The sequence below is a fragment of the Cynoglossus semilaevis genome, chromosome 2 (genome assembly GCF_000523025.1).
Source record: "Cynoglossus semilaevis isolate Cse_v1.0 chromosome 2, Cse_v1.0, whole genome shotgun sequence".
Classification (NCBI taxonomy): Eukaryota; Metazoa; Chordata; class Actinopteri; order Pleuronectiformes; family Cynoglossidae; genus Cynoglossus; species Cynoglossus semilaevis.
In genome coordinates this window covers 1,813,878-1,828,884 of record NC_024308.1, presented here as the reverse complement: position 1 = coordinate 1,828,884, position 15,007 = coordinate 1,813,878, and the positions used below count along the sequence as shown (strand labels likewise).

Below are 15,007 nucleotides of genomic sequence, written 5' to 3'. Positions count from 1 at the left end.
GTAATGGGATATCCCCAAAAGCCCAGGAAGGAACGGGGGGGGGCACCCAGTGGTTAAAAAAAAAAAAAAAAAAAAGTCTCATTTCATATAAATTTCACCGCAAGTGCAAACAGAAGCAGACGGAAACCATTCAACCTCTCCGGTGCGTCTAGGTTCAGATTGCTTCCTGAAGGTTCCGTAGAATTTCAATCATGTCGTCCCGCGTTCTTCTGCTCCCTCACGTGTACATCTGGCCAACGCTAGCAAATATTTATATTCATAACAAACAGTGGGGGCACGCAGATGAGAGAATATGCTGTGGAATGACGGCAGATGCCGTAACGTAGCGGCCGCGCTGACACGACGTGAGACTTTCATAAACCTCCTGCTGATTGGACACAACAGGAAGAATCCTCGGGATCTTCCCGACTACTCCAGATCACCATCTCACATCTGATTCTGATTCTCAATTCAAGCTAAGCTCGGGTGACTTAGACCAGAGCGTGTTCGCCCGGTGGACAGACCCAGTAGGTGGCAGCAGTGTAATCTTAGAGGAGGGAGGAAAAATGGCATCAAGTCAAGTAAAAAAAAAGAAGAAGAAGGATAAGCTTAACGTGATCAAGGATTTGAGGCCCAAACTGTCAATGACGAAATTCACTGTGGAGTTTCACCGAGGCACCTCAAGCTTCAAATAACATCGCAACACCAGGCAGGAATTTTCACAGATTTCAACTTCAGGGTCGGAGTTCAGGTCAGTGAGTAACTGGTTGACTAAAACTCACCAACTCTATAAAGTTAAACTTTAACTTATACTTTTGCCTATTTTATTACTTAGAAATGACCAAAGATCATTCCGCTGCTCTTGTCTTATCCTCCGTTTTCCATCAAACAGGATTGGAACACAATTGATATATTGCTCTATTTTAGTTTCCCTAAAATTATTAAAGTAAATCACATAAAACCCGAGTCTCATTCCATTCCACTGGTCTTCCAGATTTACTTCAAACGACAAAACCCAAATCCTTCGTCTCCCAGAATGCTTTTCAAATTATGAAAAAGAAGGACGTGTGATTTATGTCTGAGGGAGGAATGGAAATTGTGTTTCTTTCAACACACATGAGCAGATTAATCAGCAGTGATTTCTTTGTAAGCAGATCCAGCAGCTTACTGTAATAATAACACTTACACATGAACAGACAGCCAGACTCGAACACACTAAACCTGCAGCTTGAACCCTGTTCCTCCCTCGCCCTCTGAACAAACTCAACCTGGCTGGCAATCAGTCAGCAATCAGGCTAATCAGGCCAATCAGGGAGGCAAACAACCAAAACAAACAGCAGGAGGGTGAGTGATGGCCCAGCGCTGCTCGTTCGGGCCCGACACGACCTCTGGATGAGACGGCCTCCTGACTAATTGGTATTTAGGCTCAATCACAGTCAGCACACTTCCTACTCCTGCGAGCCGACTAAATAGTCCTATTCCCCGTTTATGCCTCTCTCTCTCTCTCTCTCCCTCTTTTTCTCTTCCAGAACTCTAACACTCCACCTTCAGTATGTCTGGGCCAAAGGGAGGCTCTGTGGGAGTTTAATTGCCTCGTATTTCCACAAAGCCAAGTTCATTACATTAACGGCTTCAGCCCACGCTGCATACTTCTAACCTGCTGCAATTTGTTTTTGTATTTATTAGGCGGCTGGGGCGGTAGCTCAGCGCCGAGCTGAAGAGGGAGAGGGAGAGGGAGAGGGAGCCGCGGGTGAAGGTCAGACGGAGCTCAGCGGGGCATAGGCCTCCTTTGTGTCAGCGCATGAAAACATGAGGTAGAGACACCAGGGTCACTCAGATGGATGTGGGGGGGAGGGGGGGTGTATACATATAGATATATATAATATCTGGGGATTTTATATTAAAACAAAACACTGATGTGTCCTTCTAATGCAGTGATGTCGAACTCATTGCCACCAGGGGGCAACATCATCAATACAGTTCCCCTTGAAGGGCTGGTTGTAAATGTTTACTGACTGTATAGATCAGGGGTCTGCAAACCCTGGTCTGCGGACCAGTACCAGTCCATAGGTCATTTGGTAACAGGTCACTTTGGGACACAGTGGAAAACACAGTGGTACTTAATTTTTACTAATTTACTTCATTCAAAGAAAATCCAGTCAAATCCATTTACTGTCTTTATTTAAAGATAATCTGGTAATAACAGGTGGAACTGGCTGAAAAAAAGGTCAGGGACCACTGATATAGATGTAAATAACAGACATGTTTCTGCAATTGATTATTATTTATTCAAGCTGCAAATATTGTTCATTGTTGTGTAATAAATAAAACCTTTTCATTTCTCAGGTTTAGAAACTCGGCTGCGTGAACTTTACTAACTGCTTTTTAAGATCCCGCGGGCCACACAGAACGGCTTGGCGGGCCGCATTTGGCCCCCGGGCTTTGAGTTTGACACATATGCTGTAACCTCATATGAGTCGGAGAACCCCCCGCCTTCCCCCCCCCCCCCCCCCAGACTAAAACAACAGTACCAGTGCCCTGATGGACCACGGCGTTCAAACAGCAGAAACAGTTGGTCTTGAAAACGACGAGACTCAAAGAGTTAAACAATGAAAGAACAGACAGGAAAGGCATTAGACAAGACCTCCGATTCCCAGCACCGTGATTGCCACACACGCATGAACTAGCACACACACCCGTGTCTCCATTCATGAATTTCACTCCGTCCCACCCAGTGAATGTACACTTCACACAAAGTTAGAACACGCAGTGGTCTGTCACAACCCTGGGGTTTCCAGGTTACCACACGCAGCGCCCTGACATGCTAATACAGTATGGAATTAGAGAAGCGCCGAGGTTCAAAGATAGACTTCTAGAAATTCTGTATTGCAAAAGCAGCGATTCCACCACAAATCCCTTGGTGTGATAACTCAGAGACAATGTGTACTCTATATACGGTTGTGCAACGACTGTGACAGAACTATGAAAAAATAAAAATCCCACACGCTAATCTAAAACAGCATTCCCAAAACGCGTCTGCTCCCAAGAATTGGAAAGATGAGGTGAGAAACGGAGAAGTGAAAATGACAGACAACATTTACGAGTAAAAAAAAAAACAAAAAAAAAACCCCAATATATATGTTCTTAAAAAGCACAAAGGGAAGTTTCCTGAGGAAGACAAAACAATGAGAGCAGAGGAAAAGGCAGGAGACAGATTGAATTCACAGGCCAGCATGAGTGAGCATCTCTGAAAGTGGATCTAAAGGCGGATGAGCCACGCCAACCTCCTCTGACCACATTAACAAAACCTAATGGAACGGCTGGCTCCAGCAGGCCTCCTCATCCATTATCTGACTGTTGCCCCGCGCAACCAAAGAGGTTGATGGTCTTAGTGGCTGCAGCTCAGCTGTCATAGCCCATGTTCTCTCTTTTCTCTGTCTTATTTCCTCTGGCCCTAATGAAACAGATTGGTAAATCAATTGTCTGGTACGTAAAGAAGGCAGGGAAATATTACCTCCGCCGGGCCGCAGCCGCAGAAACGCTGTAAATCAGCAGGGCAAAACATAATGGTTGGATTTTAAACTGAGAGACAGTTGTCATCTCAGGGCAAAAGAAAACAACAACAAACAAACAAATCCCTTATATTTAAATGCAGTTCAAGCTTATAAAACAACTTACAATGCTCAAAAAAAAAAATTTTTGTTTTTGTTTTAATTCAATCTGTATAAAAAATATAAATTAACTTCACCCTCTACTTTGGTCTCTGAGTTTTCAGTCTAATTTAATTATAAGACCATTTAAGCTGAGTCGTTTCACAACACTATAAAAATTTATTAGATATTTGAAAATTAGCACAGCTAATCAATATGAAATTCTGCTTCATACACAAACAGCCAACTTTATATATGCGCTGAACGAAATAAGCTATAGGGATAAAAACAGACCAGGAAATACAACTAAAAAAGGTTTAGTGGCCTCTACTGGTAAAATGAGTAAATGAAAAGAAGTTTCCACGAGTACTTAAAAATACTGAGCCTGTTTGTTTAACTCTGAGACCGATTTATGAGGCGAGGGAAATTTATGAAATTAATAGACTCAACAAACAAAAATAGCTGTGTAGGTTATATATATATATGTGTGTGTGTGTGCTATCCAGTTATTATTGCAGGATGTGGAGTTTGAATGGAAAAAAAAAAAACCTGGTACTGGACTAACTGGAACTGCACATTACATGTCAACGGGTAGAGACGAAAGACAAAAGAGAGCAAATAAGAATGAAAAACAAAAAAAATATTTTAAGGATTATAAACAGATTGGTTCATTCACTGTGAACAATTCATACTTTTGACATCTTTAACTCGTCCCCACACTAATTCGTACTTGTACATGTACATAAAATCTTACAGTATTACCTACAAGTATGTGCATCAAAGTATTGTGATTTCTTTTTTCACACATGTATCTCTTGTGCAAACGACTATTCTGTATTTTTCATGTTGTCTATTATTCAGTACTCCCTTCAGAGTGTACTACAGAGTGGGTGTGGAGATCAGGTGTGGACAGATCAGACCACCAACACATTCTTCTTCTTACATTACAACTCTGGTATTCTGGGATTCTGACCTGATCCCAATGTGGTCTACGCACCTCCGTGTTGCCAGTGTTTGAGCAACCTGTCAGCATGGTGAGAAAATGACGGCACCATCCAAGAATGGGAGGCAGTGATGGAGAGCTGAGGAGCGGTGGCCAATCTCTGATAAGTCTCTGGTACTTACCCCAGAACTCAGTGAGAGAGTGAGACCTTCTGTGTCGCAGCACAGGGAAAGTGTTTCTCCGTGGTCAGGGGTCACAAACAAAGGCTGGTCTGACACGGGACATTCCCAGGAGCTCTGAAAAGAAATAAAGACACTGAACAACTTGTGTATATGTGTGTGTGAGAGACACTTTGAGAGAGCGAGAGAGAGAGAGAGAGAGAGATGAAAAAACAGGAGGAAGAATTGAAGTCAAAGTCCTTTTTTGCAGCTGCTCTTAACCTGAAGTCCGTGCAGTGAAAGACATAATTAAGATGACATTTATATTCATCTGTTTTGACATTTTTCACATAGGTGAACGTGCCAAAACAAAATGGATGGTTTGAAAACATATACTTCAGCTTCTGTGCTGATCCTATGATAACAGCATGTGTTCAAACTGTACGACACACACACACACACACACACACACACAGAGAAGTGGAAAAGTACGACGACTTTCCTGAGGAAACAATTGGTTCTTTCTACTTGTATCCGTTCATGGAACAGTAGCTGTGTTTTTCTTGGACCAGACTGAGTCATCTGAGCGGCTCTCCAAATCATCGTTTCTCAATGATGTGAACTCGCCACAGCGACTCTCAACATGCACGCTAAATTGGTTTTATGCTTTGTGTGCTGCTGGCCCTCTCAGCAGCCTGCATGGGCATGGATTACTCATATACAGGAAATAATGACGCCATGGTCCATTAGGTACAATGGCAGGACATCATATCAGCATTAATCTCCCACTTAGCAGAGAAGCCCCGGAGAGAATGACAGAGAGAACGAAAAAAGAAACATCAGAGATGTGGAGAATCTGATTTTCAGCTCTTACAGCTGCTCTCGGTTGAGTGTTATTGTTACTAATAACTGTAAGAACATATACCATTTCTCTTAATTCAAGTCTTTTTTTAAAAATACAGCACATTCTTATTCTGTGATCATGAGGAGAAATCATATTATAGCAACTGCACATCAGTCACACAAAACTAAAGGGTGTAAACATGACATGTATATAATTTTATGCTCGTTGTCCTTTTTAATTAGGGTCTGACTTAAACCATCACTTCACAGGGACATTTATTATTTTCAAAACAATCTTTTTTTTAATTTTATAAGAATATGTTTTCAGTATTGAATAATTGACTTGACATAATTAACAGTGAAATTATAGTAACAGTATATTAGTAACATGTGTTACATTTTTCAAAAATATAACCAATAAGCCAATAAATTAAAAAAAAAAATCACAGATGTTCACCTGCAAAGTACCGCGATATTATTGTGTTTTGGTTTCCTCAAAATAACTTAAGAAATGATAATAAACGCTTGGACCGGAATGGCGATCCGGGAAAATTCAACCGCCACTTGGGCAACACAATAGAGCAAATAATCCAAATACATTGCGCGTTCAAGATGGCTGTAAATTTAATAGATGGTGTAATTGCGCCATCTATCGCTCCAAGAAAGTACATGTATCTATATAGCTGACCGACAAGATTCCTGAAGGACGACCGATTAGTTTAAATATATATATACATTACACTTGCTTAAATATCCGTAATAAAATTTATTCGCACATTTCTAAAAACCACGGGTCGTATTTGACTTGTTTTGTCTCCATTTAGAGTAAGAGGTGGCCAATGATCTGCCTGATCAGAATAATGTGGCGTTTGCTCCGATTCGGTTAGCTGACCTGAGTACCCGGCTGTCAGTATCTCACAGCGGTGACAACTATAAGTAAATTGCTTAATCCCGGCCGCTGGGTTCCACACAACCGCCAAAATGTTTGAGGAGGCGAGTGAAGTCTTTGAAAACATGTTTAAATCGTCATTTCCCCTAACGTTTATCGTGTTTATACCTGCGGTGCTGATCCTGGTGTCTCCGCTCCCGGCCGAGGCTGCACACGAGTTCACGGTGTACCGCATGCAGCAGTACGACCTGCAGGGACAACCCTACGGTAGGTTTCCGCTTCTTTACTTCGTCACCGGAGAAAATGTCCAAAATAAGTCTATTCTTAGCTGGTTATTAGGTTTTGTTTCTGAAGAGAATTTACTGAATGACAGCACTGTGGGTAGCTGTGGCTAACTAGCTGCTACTCTAGCTTAGCTCCCAGGACCTCATCGTCGTTGACATGAAAGGAGGTCAGTGTGAAAGTGATTCACGTTTAAATAGACTTCTATTTAATTAAACAATTATTTTTGTTTCGTGTTGGATTGTGCGATTGAAGCCCAGTCTGAGTTTTAGACAGCTATAATTACATAAAATGCAAATTAAAGTTGTTTTTTATAAGAAGTTAAAAAATAAATAAAGGCTTCAAATTTGACAGGACGAAGGAAATAAAGGCTTCAAATTTGACAGGACGTTTTGGACGTACAATGCACTGATATGCTGTTTAATTTAAGTAATTTTTAATTCCAAGTGTAACCCCATATCCACTTATTATTTATAAGCAGAGTACTAGTTAAATGTATGAAAGAAACGATAAGGTAAGATGTTAAGTAAGAAATAATCAGCTTCCTGGCGACAGACACGGTTGTGGAATGTTTTTTCATTTGTTGACATTAATGATGATCTTTTGGTCTTGAAATACATCACAGATCTAAAGATGTTTTTCCTTTTTAATATCTGAAGACAGAAAGCACATTTATATGTATGATTAAAAGATGATGATTGTTAACTTTGCTGTCTACAGGTACTAGGAATGCCATCCTGAATACTGAGGCCCGTACCATGGAGGCTGAGGTATTAAGTCGTCGCTGTGTCATCATGCGACTGGCAGACTTCTCCTACGATAAGTACCAAAAAGCCCTGCGGCAGTCAGCAGGAGCTGTAGTCATCACTCTGCCCAAGAACATGTCTGCTGTGCCTCAAGATATAGTGCAGGTAAGATAGTGATGCACATGCATTTTTTTATCACCAGTAAAATGTAATACGTAAACCCGGGATTGGTTCCTCGTATCACAATCTTTTAAACTACTGAAAGTTATAAATAAATACCATGTTTTTTCTCTGTCTTTTCTTCCAGCAATTTATGGAGCTGGAGCCGGAGATGTTGGCCACTGAGACCATCGTTCCTGTCTACTTTGCTGTGGAGGACGATGAGTTGATGTCGATCTATACCCAAACGCAGACCTCGTCATCCTCGCAGGGCTCCTTGTCAGCAGCTGAAGGTACAGGCTTTGGTCTTTATTGACGGAGGGATTTTACGGTTATGTTAACACCATGTGTGGAAAACAGAATAGATCGTACTAGGAAGTGGTCAGACAATGCAAAACTAATCCATTTAGTCCATCCATTTAGGGTTATTTTAGTCTTTTAATTTTATTTCTTGTTTTTTTTATAGTGCTGCTGCACACCGCCACAGCTAATGGATTTCAGATGGTCACCAGTGGAGCTCAGAGCAAAGCCGTCAGTGACTGGACCATCACCAGTTTAGAGGTAAGGCTGACTGAGCACTACCTTAAGTTCAGACGACGACTGTTTTTATGGTGGTAATGTGGGACAAATTGTTTTTTCTTCATTCATTGGGAATAACAGTTTTGTAGGTTTTAAATTTAAAAAAAATTAAGTTTTGAAGCAGTCAAAAACAGTTACATGAACTGAAATCCTGGAAACAACAAGTAGATTTTTCCCAACAGAGACCACTACTTCACATTTCCTTTGTTTTCTTTCTTTTTCTGTCTGCATTTTTTTTCTTTCTACTTTGTTTTCAAGCCCTCCTTTCTTGTGCACTGACATGTTAAATCTATTCCAGTGCATGTAGCTGTTGGCTTTTAAAGGAAAATCCAAGACCTAATTGTTTCTTCCTATTAACATGCAAGTCACACACGTTTTAACAGATTCTTCAGTCTGTTGGAATCAATTCACCCTACAACATTACTGCTCTGTAGAAAGGTGTCAGTCGTAGTGGGTTTGGTTTTGGTCTGAAGCATTAGTGACTGCCAGAAGAAAAAAAAAATCAGATTAGTCACATTGCAGTGGATCAAAGAATAAAGTGAGAGTTTGTGGTTAGAAGTTTTGCCTGTGACTTATTCAGCTCTTCCAAACACCTAATTAACACATCGACTCTGGTTTAGCTCAACCTTGAGAAACAGATTACTGTTTCTGTTCTGTCATTATTTTCCTCCGTCTCTGGCTAAGCTGTTGTTGTTACTGCTGTTCATTCCCAGGGTCGGTTGGCTGGAGCTGGAGGAGAAGACCTGCCTACTATAGTTCTGGTGGCTCACTATGACTCCTTTGGCGTTGCCCCAGTAAGTTGACTAATTGAATTTCCTCTTTCCAACTTTAAATGAAACTCCCAGAGACTTAAGCAGCGGAGAAACCCGTCTGTGTGTCTCAGTGTGATTTTTCTTTTCCAAACCTTTTAAAGGACACTTTTCATTCTAGCTTTTCCGGAGTATGCCTCCTGTAATTTGACTACAGATTTTGTTTTGTTCTCCAGTGGCTTTCATACGGCGCTGACTCAAACGGCAGCGGAGTGTCCATGTTACTGGAGCTGGCTCGTCTCTTCTCCAAACTTTACACTTACAAGAGGACACATGCTGGGTGAGGAAGCCCACTTTAGTTAACCCACGGTCTCCATCAGCATCCTGTTATAACACATACAAACACACACACACACACTGTGAACACAGTCACTTTGGTGAAGCTGCACTCATCACCGTATGGCTCTGTTAAGGTTTGGTACAGAAACATTAGAGGTGATATTGATTGTTCTGTGGTTCATCGTCTCATAAGTATTTGCTGTAAGTGTCTTGGCTTTAAATGCTTCCACAGATACATGTAGAACGCACTTATACACACACTCAGATACACACTGTTAAATACTTGACATGAGGCAGGCCTATGTTTATGTCTGAGTGTATCTATCTGAAATGAAGTGAGACAGTAAAGGTTCATTTGTAATTGGGAATTGACTTTACTGTTGTAACAGCACTGCATAGTTAGAGCTTAAACTTTCATAGATAATTTGACGTCTACAGAAATGACAGTTGATTTGTTGTAATGCGTGAAACAGGAGGATTGACTTTACCGTACCTTGAACCAGTGTTTGGTAGACCAGATTAGAATCAACAGAAATGACAGTTGATTTGTTGTAATGCGTGAAAGGCCGTAGTTTGCCCAGGTGTGAAATACATCATACTTTAATGTTGAAATATTCCTTGCTTTTCAGGTACAATCTGCTGTTCTTTTTGTCTGGTGGTGGAAAGTTTAACTACCAAGGCACCAAACGTTGGCTGGAGGAGAATCTAGACCACACAGGTACTACTGTAGACTGGTACTGTCTTCACAGAGACAGCACAGCAAAGACTAGTCCAGTTTTTTTTTTTTACACCTGGTTTGTGTTTGTTGTGAATTCATTAATTCATTCTTCTTCTTTCCGATCCTCTTTTTTTTTTGTTGACGTCAGACTCCAGTCTGCTGCAGGACAATGTGGCCTTTGTCTTGTGTCTGGACACTTTGGGAAACGGAGACTCTCTGCATCTCCATGTGTCCAAACCTCCTAAAGAGGGAACTCCACAGTACACTCTGCTCAAGGAGCTGGAAACAGTACGTACTGGATCATAAAATTGAACTGACACTGCTGTTTGTTTGAACCAGCTTCATTGGCTCAATATAAAAACACATACAAAGAAATTTGAGTCTAAAGTTTCTAGAGACTAATGTTGATGTTTCCAGTGGATCTTAGTAGGTTCAGCGTTAGGGCCTCTGTGAAATAAAATCCTGTTACACATCTGTACTACAAATCTTCTCACCCCCCAGGTGATTAGCAGTCAGTTCCCAGACACTAAGTTCTCCATGGTCCATAAGAAAATCAACCTGGCCGACGACGTGCTAGCCTGGGAGCACGAGCGTTTCGGGATCCGCCGCCTGCCGGCCTTCACTCTGTCCCACCTGCCCTCGCACCGCCTGGCTCAGCGCTCCAGCATCATGGACGTCCGGTCAGTGTCCCCCTTCTCTCGCCATGGAGCAGGAGAGCCCCCTGCTGGGTGGGTTCATTACTGCAAGTGTCTGAGTCCTAACAAGTGTCCCTGGCATTCAGTCCATTATCAGATCCTGTATTTGTGCACTTCCATTAACTCTGCAGTGTCTTTGGTTGGTGTCAAAGTGTGGTTTGTAGTAAAGTAGTATCTTTTTGAACCTTTCCTTTTTTTCCATCCTGTTCCATTTGATTTCCTTGAAGTTTCTCCTCTGTCCTCGGTTGTGTCTGGACTGAATTTCCCCTTGTTTTATTCCCAGCTTCTTCTTTAACGCTCTGTTTGTATCACAGGCCGCACGTTGATGTTAGTAAACTCAGCAGAAACACAAAGGTGGTGGCCGAAGCACTGGCCAGAGTCATATACAATCTCACAGAAAAGGTAAAAAACAAATGGAGAAAATATAAAACATCGTTTTACAAAATTGTGTGGGTTTTTTTTCTGACTTTGGAATAACAACATCGTTTTACAAAATTGTGTGTTTTTTTTCTGACTTTAGAAAAAAAATGATTAATTGTTGTTCTGCACCACAGGGCGGTCCTGGAGACCTGCAGATCTTTACTGAACAAATGGTAAGATACATGCTCCATCTGCATTAACTGTGATGAAGTGAGAGTAGTTTTATTAAAAAAAAACATATACCAACATAAGTGGGTGGTCAGGGGAGACGTTAATACTGAGTCTGAATCTGCTGTCTTTCTTTTTCTATCAAGTCCTGACAAAGACATTTTCAGGTCTTTAGACGAACCTTTACCGTTATCAAATTGAAGATTAATCGTGTATTTTATTGAATAATGAAAGTGCATGTTTAAGGTTTAAGTCATGCCACCGTAAGGACTGAGACTGCTGGGAAATGTGTCAATCATCAGTAAAGTCAGTGTTCTACTGTTAAACCGTAGTAGAGCAGGATGTGTGACACACATCTGCAGAGTCAGGAGAAAAGAGGAAGAGCTCTCCCACAGATCCAGACTCAGAGTGTTCACCCGTTTGCTGCTTACCCGTTAGCGGGGAGCAGCGGCGTTCACGCTGAGATTATAATGTTCAACCCTCAGCAGGTCCAGGAGGAACAGTTGTCTGCTGTGGTTGACTGGCTCACAGCGCAGCCACGAGCCGCCCAGCTGCTGGACAAAGACAGCAGCGTGGTGTCCACTCTGGAGTATCACCTCACACGCTACCTCAAAGACGTCAAGAGACACTACGTGAAAGCTGACAAAAGGTAAACACGAGGACGGGGCCTTTTTTTTTTTAATCCCAGAAATAAAAACCAATCCATACCAACATGAATGTTTCTAACTTTCTGCTCCTCAGAGATCCAGAGTTTGTCTTCTACGATCAGCTCAAACAAACCATGAACGCTTACAGGTAACTTTCATTAACTTCTCTTTCTGCTCATGCAGCTTCAGAGTTTCTTCACATATATTACATATCACAGATTAATTTCAACTTTAACTTTAACAAACTCTTTCTGCTCTGTTTCCCTCAGAGTCAAACCTGCTATTTTTGACCTGCTGCTGGCCGTCTGCATCGCCTCCTATTTAGGATTGATGTATTTCACAATCCAGGTACGTTACTGTGTTCCTGCTCATCATCAACGAGTTTCATCAAATACAAAGTTACTGTGATATTCCAGCAGTGACGTAAGAAGTACATAAATAATAATGACTGATTAGAAATCATTAACTTGATATCAATACCTTGCGTTATTGTCATTTATTCTTCTCTGATTTTAATTATTTTAGTCTCTGAGAACTCAAAGATGGGTTCGGGGGCCTTTCTTTGCACACAACATTCAGCAATACCTCTCTGGGCCACATGGTGGCGAATGACTCCATCACAATGTGTTGTCATTTCTATTATTTAAAATTCAACAAACAGAACCACGTCACTCATTAACTCAGCTGGGAATCTCTTCAAGTATATTTTATCAGTTCACTGATTAGATTTCTTGTCCCAAAGTCAAGGTCAACGTGACCTTTAAAGGTCAACGTGACCTTTAAAGGAACTGAAACAATAACAGCTGAACAGATGAACAAATTCACAGTGTCAGCCTCTGTAACCCAAGGAACTGAAACAATAACAGCTGAACAGCCCTCAATCTACACACTATGATGATGAACAAATTCACAGTGTCAGCCTAAGTATGTGGTTCCTCTGGGGCTCGAACCCATCTGCATGTAAGGCGTGTATTTAACCGCTACACCAGAACCACTGAATTATCTAGAAATAAATCATAACAGGAAGAATCATTTCCTCTGTCGTAAACAGACTCTCTGACTTGTGCAAAGTCCACTTCTCTTTTCTTCATCACATCACAGTCTTCAGATGGTGTCGTTTGTGTGTGTGTGTTTGATACAAACACAGAACTCTTCTGCTGAACACGGTTCTGTTTCTCTTTGTAGAACTTTGGACTCCTGTACGCTTTCGTCCGGAAAATCACTCAGCCCAAAACCAAGGCCCACTGAGCTGACGCCAGTCTGCTCCCTCTCCCACCGTCAGTCCCTTCTTCCCTCTTTTGAATCATAAGAACTCAAGCCAGTAAAGAACACAGGTGCTGCTGTTCTCACCACCACCACCACAACAACAACAACAACAGCAGCAGCAGCAGCAGCAGCAGAGTCACCTCCGCGGCCAAATCCAGATCCACAGCTAATGATGTCAGATCCTCTCCTGCTGCCACCTTCATCCATCTGGTCTCACAGACCGGTATTCAGGAACCGTTTTCTTCGCCCTCGTCCACACGTTGTCTCTTATCAGTACGACATTCAATGATTGGACTAAATTAATTTAAAATCTTTTGTTTTGTCAGACTTCAGATGTATCAAAGTGAGGGTTTGTTACAGAGCCGATTGCTCTTCATTCCATTCCTCACTGTGTGATTGCAGCCGTTGTTCAAAAGGAAAACTTTTTACAACGGGGAAAATAAAAAGAACTCTGATCACAGTCTCACACTCTCCAGAAAGTTCGTACTTCACACGGACACAAACGTTTTTGATCTGTGGCTGCAAATCAACAAGAACGTCTGAACAAATGTGAAACGGTTTTGTTTTATGCAATAGTTGTTGTTGACCTACAGAAGAGATCAAATTGGGGAGGAAAAGTTGCCAGATTTTCATCAAGCGTGCGTCAGCCCATACTTCCATCTGACGTAGTGATACAGAAATGACAGCTTCTCTTTTTTGTGTCTCTTTTACAGGTTTTTTTTTTTATGTTGCTGTGAAAATTAAAGTCAAATAAGAATTGAATCAATATTGTTGAAAATCGTAAGAAAAAAAGAAAACTAAAGTTACAAAAGGTCACATGCAACAATCGGGTGTTTCTTGTCTAATCGTATTTGCTGTGTGAAGAGTCCAAGCCAACGCACCACAAGATAAAAAATCCCCCTTTACTCCTGCATTATCAGCACTGACTGATAATGGAGGAGCAGCACAGAACTCCTGCAGATTTGTCTCCTAAACCGTTTCTGAGGTCAAGACACCAGGCAGTATTGATACACTTTGCTCAACAGAACCACGACGAACGCTGACCTAAAATCTAAATGTCAAACACAGCCACGGTTTGAGCTTCGTTTGTCGTTGTCTTTTGACTTTTCTGTCCGCCCTGCTCTGGTTTTTCGTCTCGTGCGTTGAGCGTTTCCTTCTCCACCGTTTTTGTATTTATCAGGTGTATCGGTGTCGGCCAGCCTGAGACGAAGAACCTCGTCTTCATCAACATGAGGGGAAACACCGTGGTGCATATGTGTGTGTTGTTGTTTTGTGTTTTTTTATTTATTGAAACTGTTCTCTTTTGTGCACTGAGATGAACTCTTCTGGTGTCAACACTTGATCTTTGCAATGGAAATGATATTGATTAAAAATAAAATGATTGACAGAAGACTTGTTTTTTTTTAGGACACTTTTTTTTATTATTATTATTATGGTATGGGAGGGAGGAATAAAGTATAACACTGGTTTAATAATGGTTAACTGTTTTACCAAAGAGAGACTCTTTGTGTCGTCAGGTGATTTAAAAACTGATCAGATTGAAGAATTCATGGGAGCAAAAAAAAAAAAATACAGATTATCAACTGCTGAAATTGAAAAATAAAATCTAAATCTGACATCAGAAAACACTTTGTTCATTCTTTCCGAAGGTAATTTAAGAAAAATCTCAAAGATTCTCTCTCCTGTTCTGATTTAGAGCTACATTAAAGAATCCTAATAAATTACAGTGCAATTTAAACATACAGAATATAAAAATGTACTGGTCGTCTCCGTCTGT

The 15,007-nt window shown here is 41.2% G+C and overlaps 1 protein-coding gene across 4 annotated transcripts; it reads left to right on the top strand.

Annotated features, from left to right (window-relative positions):
• The first annotated feature begins 6,329 nt into the window (after positions 1-6,329).
• Positions 6,330-14,800, top strand: ncln (nicalin). Of its 4 annotated transcripts, none has more exons than XM_008330482.3 (15): positions 6,330-6,729; positions 7,465-7,655; positions 7,798-7,942; positions 8,116-8,210; positions 8,942-9,022; positions 9,214-9,317; positions 9,946-10,034; positions 10,183-10,322; positions 10,536-10,714; positions 11,044-11,131; positions 11,284-11,322; positions 11,803-11,966; positions 12,059-12,112; positions 12,234-12,312; positions 13,150-14,800. In XM_008330482.3, the coding sequence occupies exons 1-15, from the start codon at positions 6,555-6,557 to the stop codon at positions 13,210-13,212; spliced, it is 1,686 nt and encodes a 561-aa protein (XP_008328704.1). In that variant the 5' UTR covers positions 6,330-6,554; the 3' UTR covers positions 13,213-14,800. The 4 variants fall into 4 exon arrangements, with proteins under 4 accessions (XP_008328704.1, XP_008328687.1, XP_016886690.1 ...); XM_008330465.3 differs by having other exon boundaries at positions 10,536-10,762; XM_017031201.2 differs by having other exon boundaries at positions 6,339-6,729; positions 11,806-11,966.
• Positions 14,801-15,007: the final 207 nt, after the last annotated feature.

What these genes read in the sequence shown, in the direction of transcription:
- ncln (XM_008330465.3), top strand. Translation starts at nt 6,555, where the DNA reads ATGTTTGAGGAGGCGAGTGAAGTCTTTGAAAACATGTTTAAATCGTCA. An exon ending in CTCCTTGTCAGCAGCTGAAG is followed by an intron (nt 7,943 to 8,115) that starts GTACAGGCTTTG and finishes TTTTTTTTATAG; the next exon opens with TGCTGCTGCACACCGCCACA. An exon ending in TGATGTATTTCACAATCCAG is followed by an intron (nt 12,313 to 13,149) that starts GTACGTTACTGT and finishes TTCTCTTTGTAG; the next exon opens with AACTTTGGACTCCTGTACGC.